The sequence below is a fragment of the Otolemur garnettii genome, unplaced genomic scaffold, assembly GCF_000181295.1.
Source record: "Otolemur garnettii isolate 467f Iridium unplaced genomic scaffold, OtoGar3 scaffold00181, whole genome shotgun sequence".
Classification (NCBI taxonomy): domain Eukaryota; kingdom Metazoa; phylum Chordata; class Mammalia; order Primates; family Galagidae; genus Otolemur; species Otolemur garnettii.
Genome location: NW_003852576.1, coordinates 606,390 through 607,407, shown reverse-complemented (window position 1 = coordinate 607,407; position 1,018 = coordinate 606,390). Strand labels below are relative to the sequence as shown.

At 36.8% G+C, this 1,018-nt stretch overlaps 1 protein-coding gene across 1 annotated transcript in view; it reads right to left on the bottom strand.

Annotated features, from left to right (window-relative positions):
• The window catches only part of LIAS (lipoic acid synthetase), a 20,707-nt gene that overhangs the window by 16,193 nt on the left and 3,496 nt on the right, over positions 1-1,018 (bottom strand). Inside the window, exon 3 of the mRNA XM_023519627.1 lies at positions 1-93. Within this exon, the coding sequence (XP_023375395.1) occupies positions 1-93 (93 nt within the window). The remainder of the gene's footprint in view (positions 94-1,018) is intronic.

Here is a 1,018-nt window from a genome sequence, read left to right as displayed (position 1 = left end):
GTATGGAGATTTAAATTCCTCAAAGTATTTTTCAGTTTATTGTAATTTTTTCCCATGGGAATCTCTGTCTTCAGCCATGGAGGCAGTCTTAACCTAAGGAAAGCCAATCATAACTATTAACAACAATGCTGCCAAATAATCATATAACTTAATGTCACTTTGCTCTATTATAATTCCTAGTTAGGAATTTTTTCCATAATTCTGAACTAACTCTTAAGATTCTGCCATAGGGGTAAGAACAGAGAACGAAATTTAAATTTGCTCAAATCACTTTAAAAAACATAAGTAAGTCACTGTGCTCATGTCTACCTTTTGCAAAGGCACAGAGTTATACTATTCTAATAAAAGAATAAGGAAGTCATTGAATAGCTCATTTTCCACAAGTTAATACTGCCAAAAAGTACTTTATTTGTTTAGAGTATGGAATAATTCCAACTGTGGGCTATACTACAGTTTAAATTTTATAGCGGTTAGTCAAGGGGAAAAACTCTAAAATTTGGAGTGGAGACTATGTTTTCTCACTTCTCTTATGCATCATGATTTAGAAGTTGTTGGATAAAGTATCTCCTAAACAATTTGACCTCTGAATAAAATTCCCTCACTATTCTTTTAAATTAAGGCAAGTTATCCAGGGGCCTTACATACACTGACTAGGAGAAGCATTAAGTTAGATTGTCATCATTCAGTAACAATTAAAAATTTATGAAGATCTAACTGATTAGTAGCAAAGTAATCTGCATAGAAAATAGGGAGATGGAGAGTAGGATAGTCAGGTCTTAGGAAGGTCAAAGAAAAACTGTCAAAGGGCAGGCTCGGGACTCACAGGTCAGTGAGTAGGGTGCTGACCACATACACTGAGGCTGGTAGGTTTGAGCCCAGCTGGGACCTGCTGAACAACAATGACAACTGCAACCAAAAAATAGCCATGCGTTGTGGTGGTCACCTGTAGTTTCAGCTACTTGGGAGGCTGAACTAAGAGCATTGCTTAAGCCCAAGAGTTTGAGGTTGCTGTGAGCTG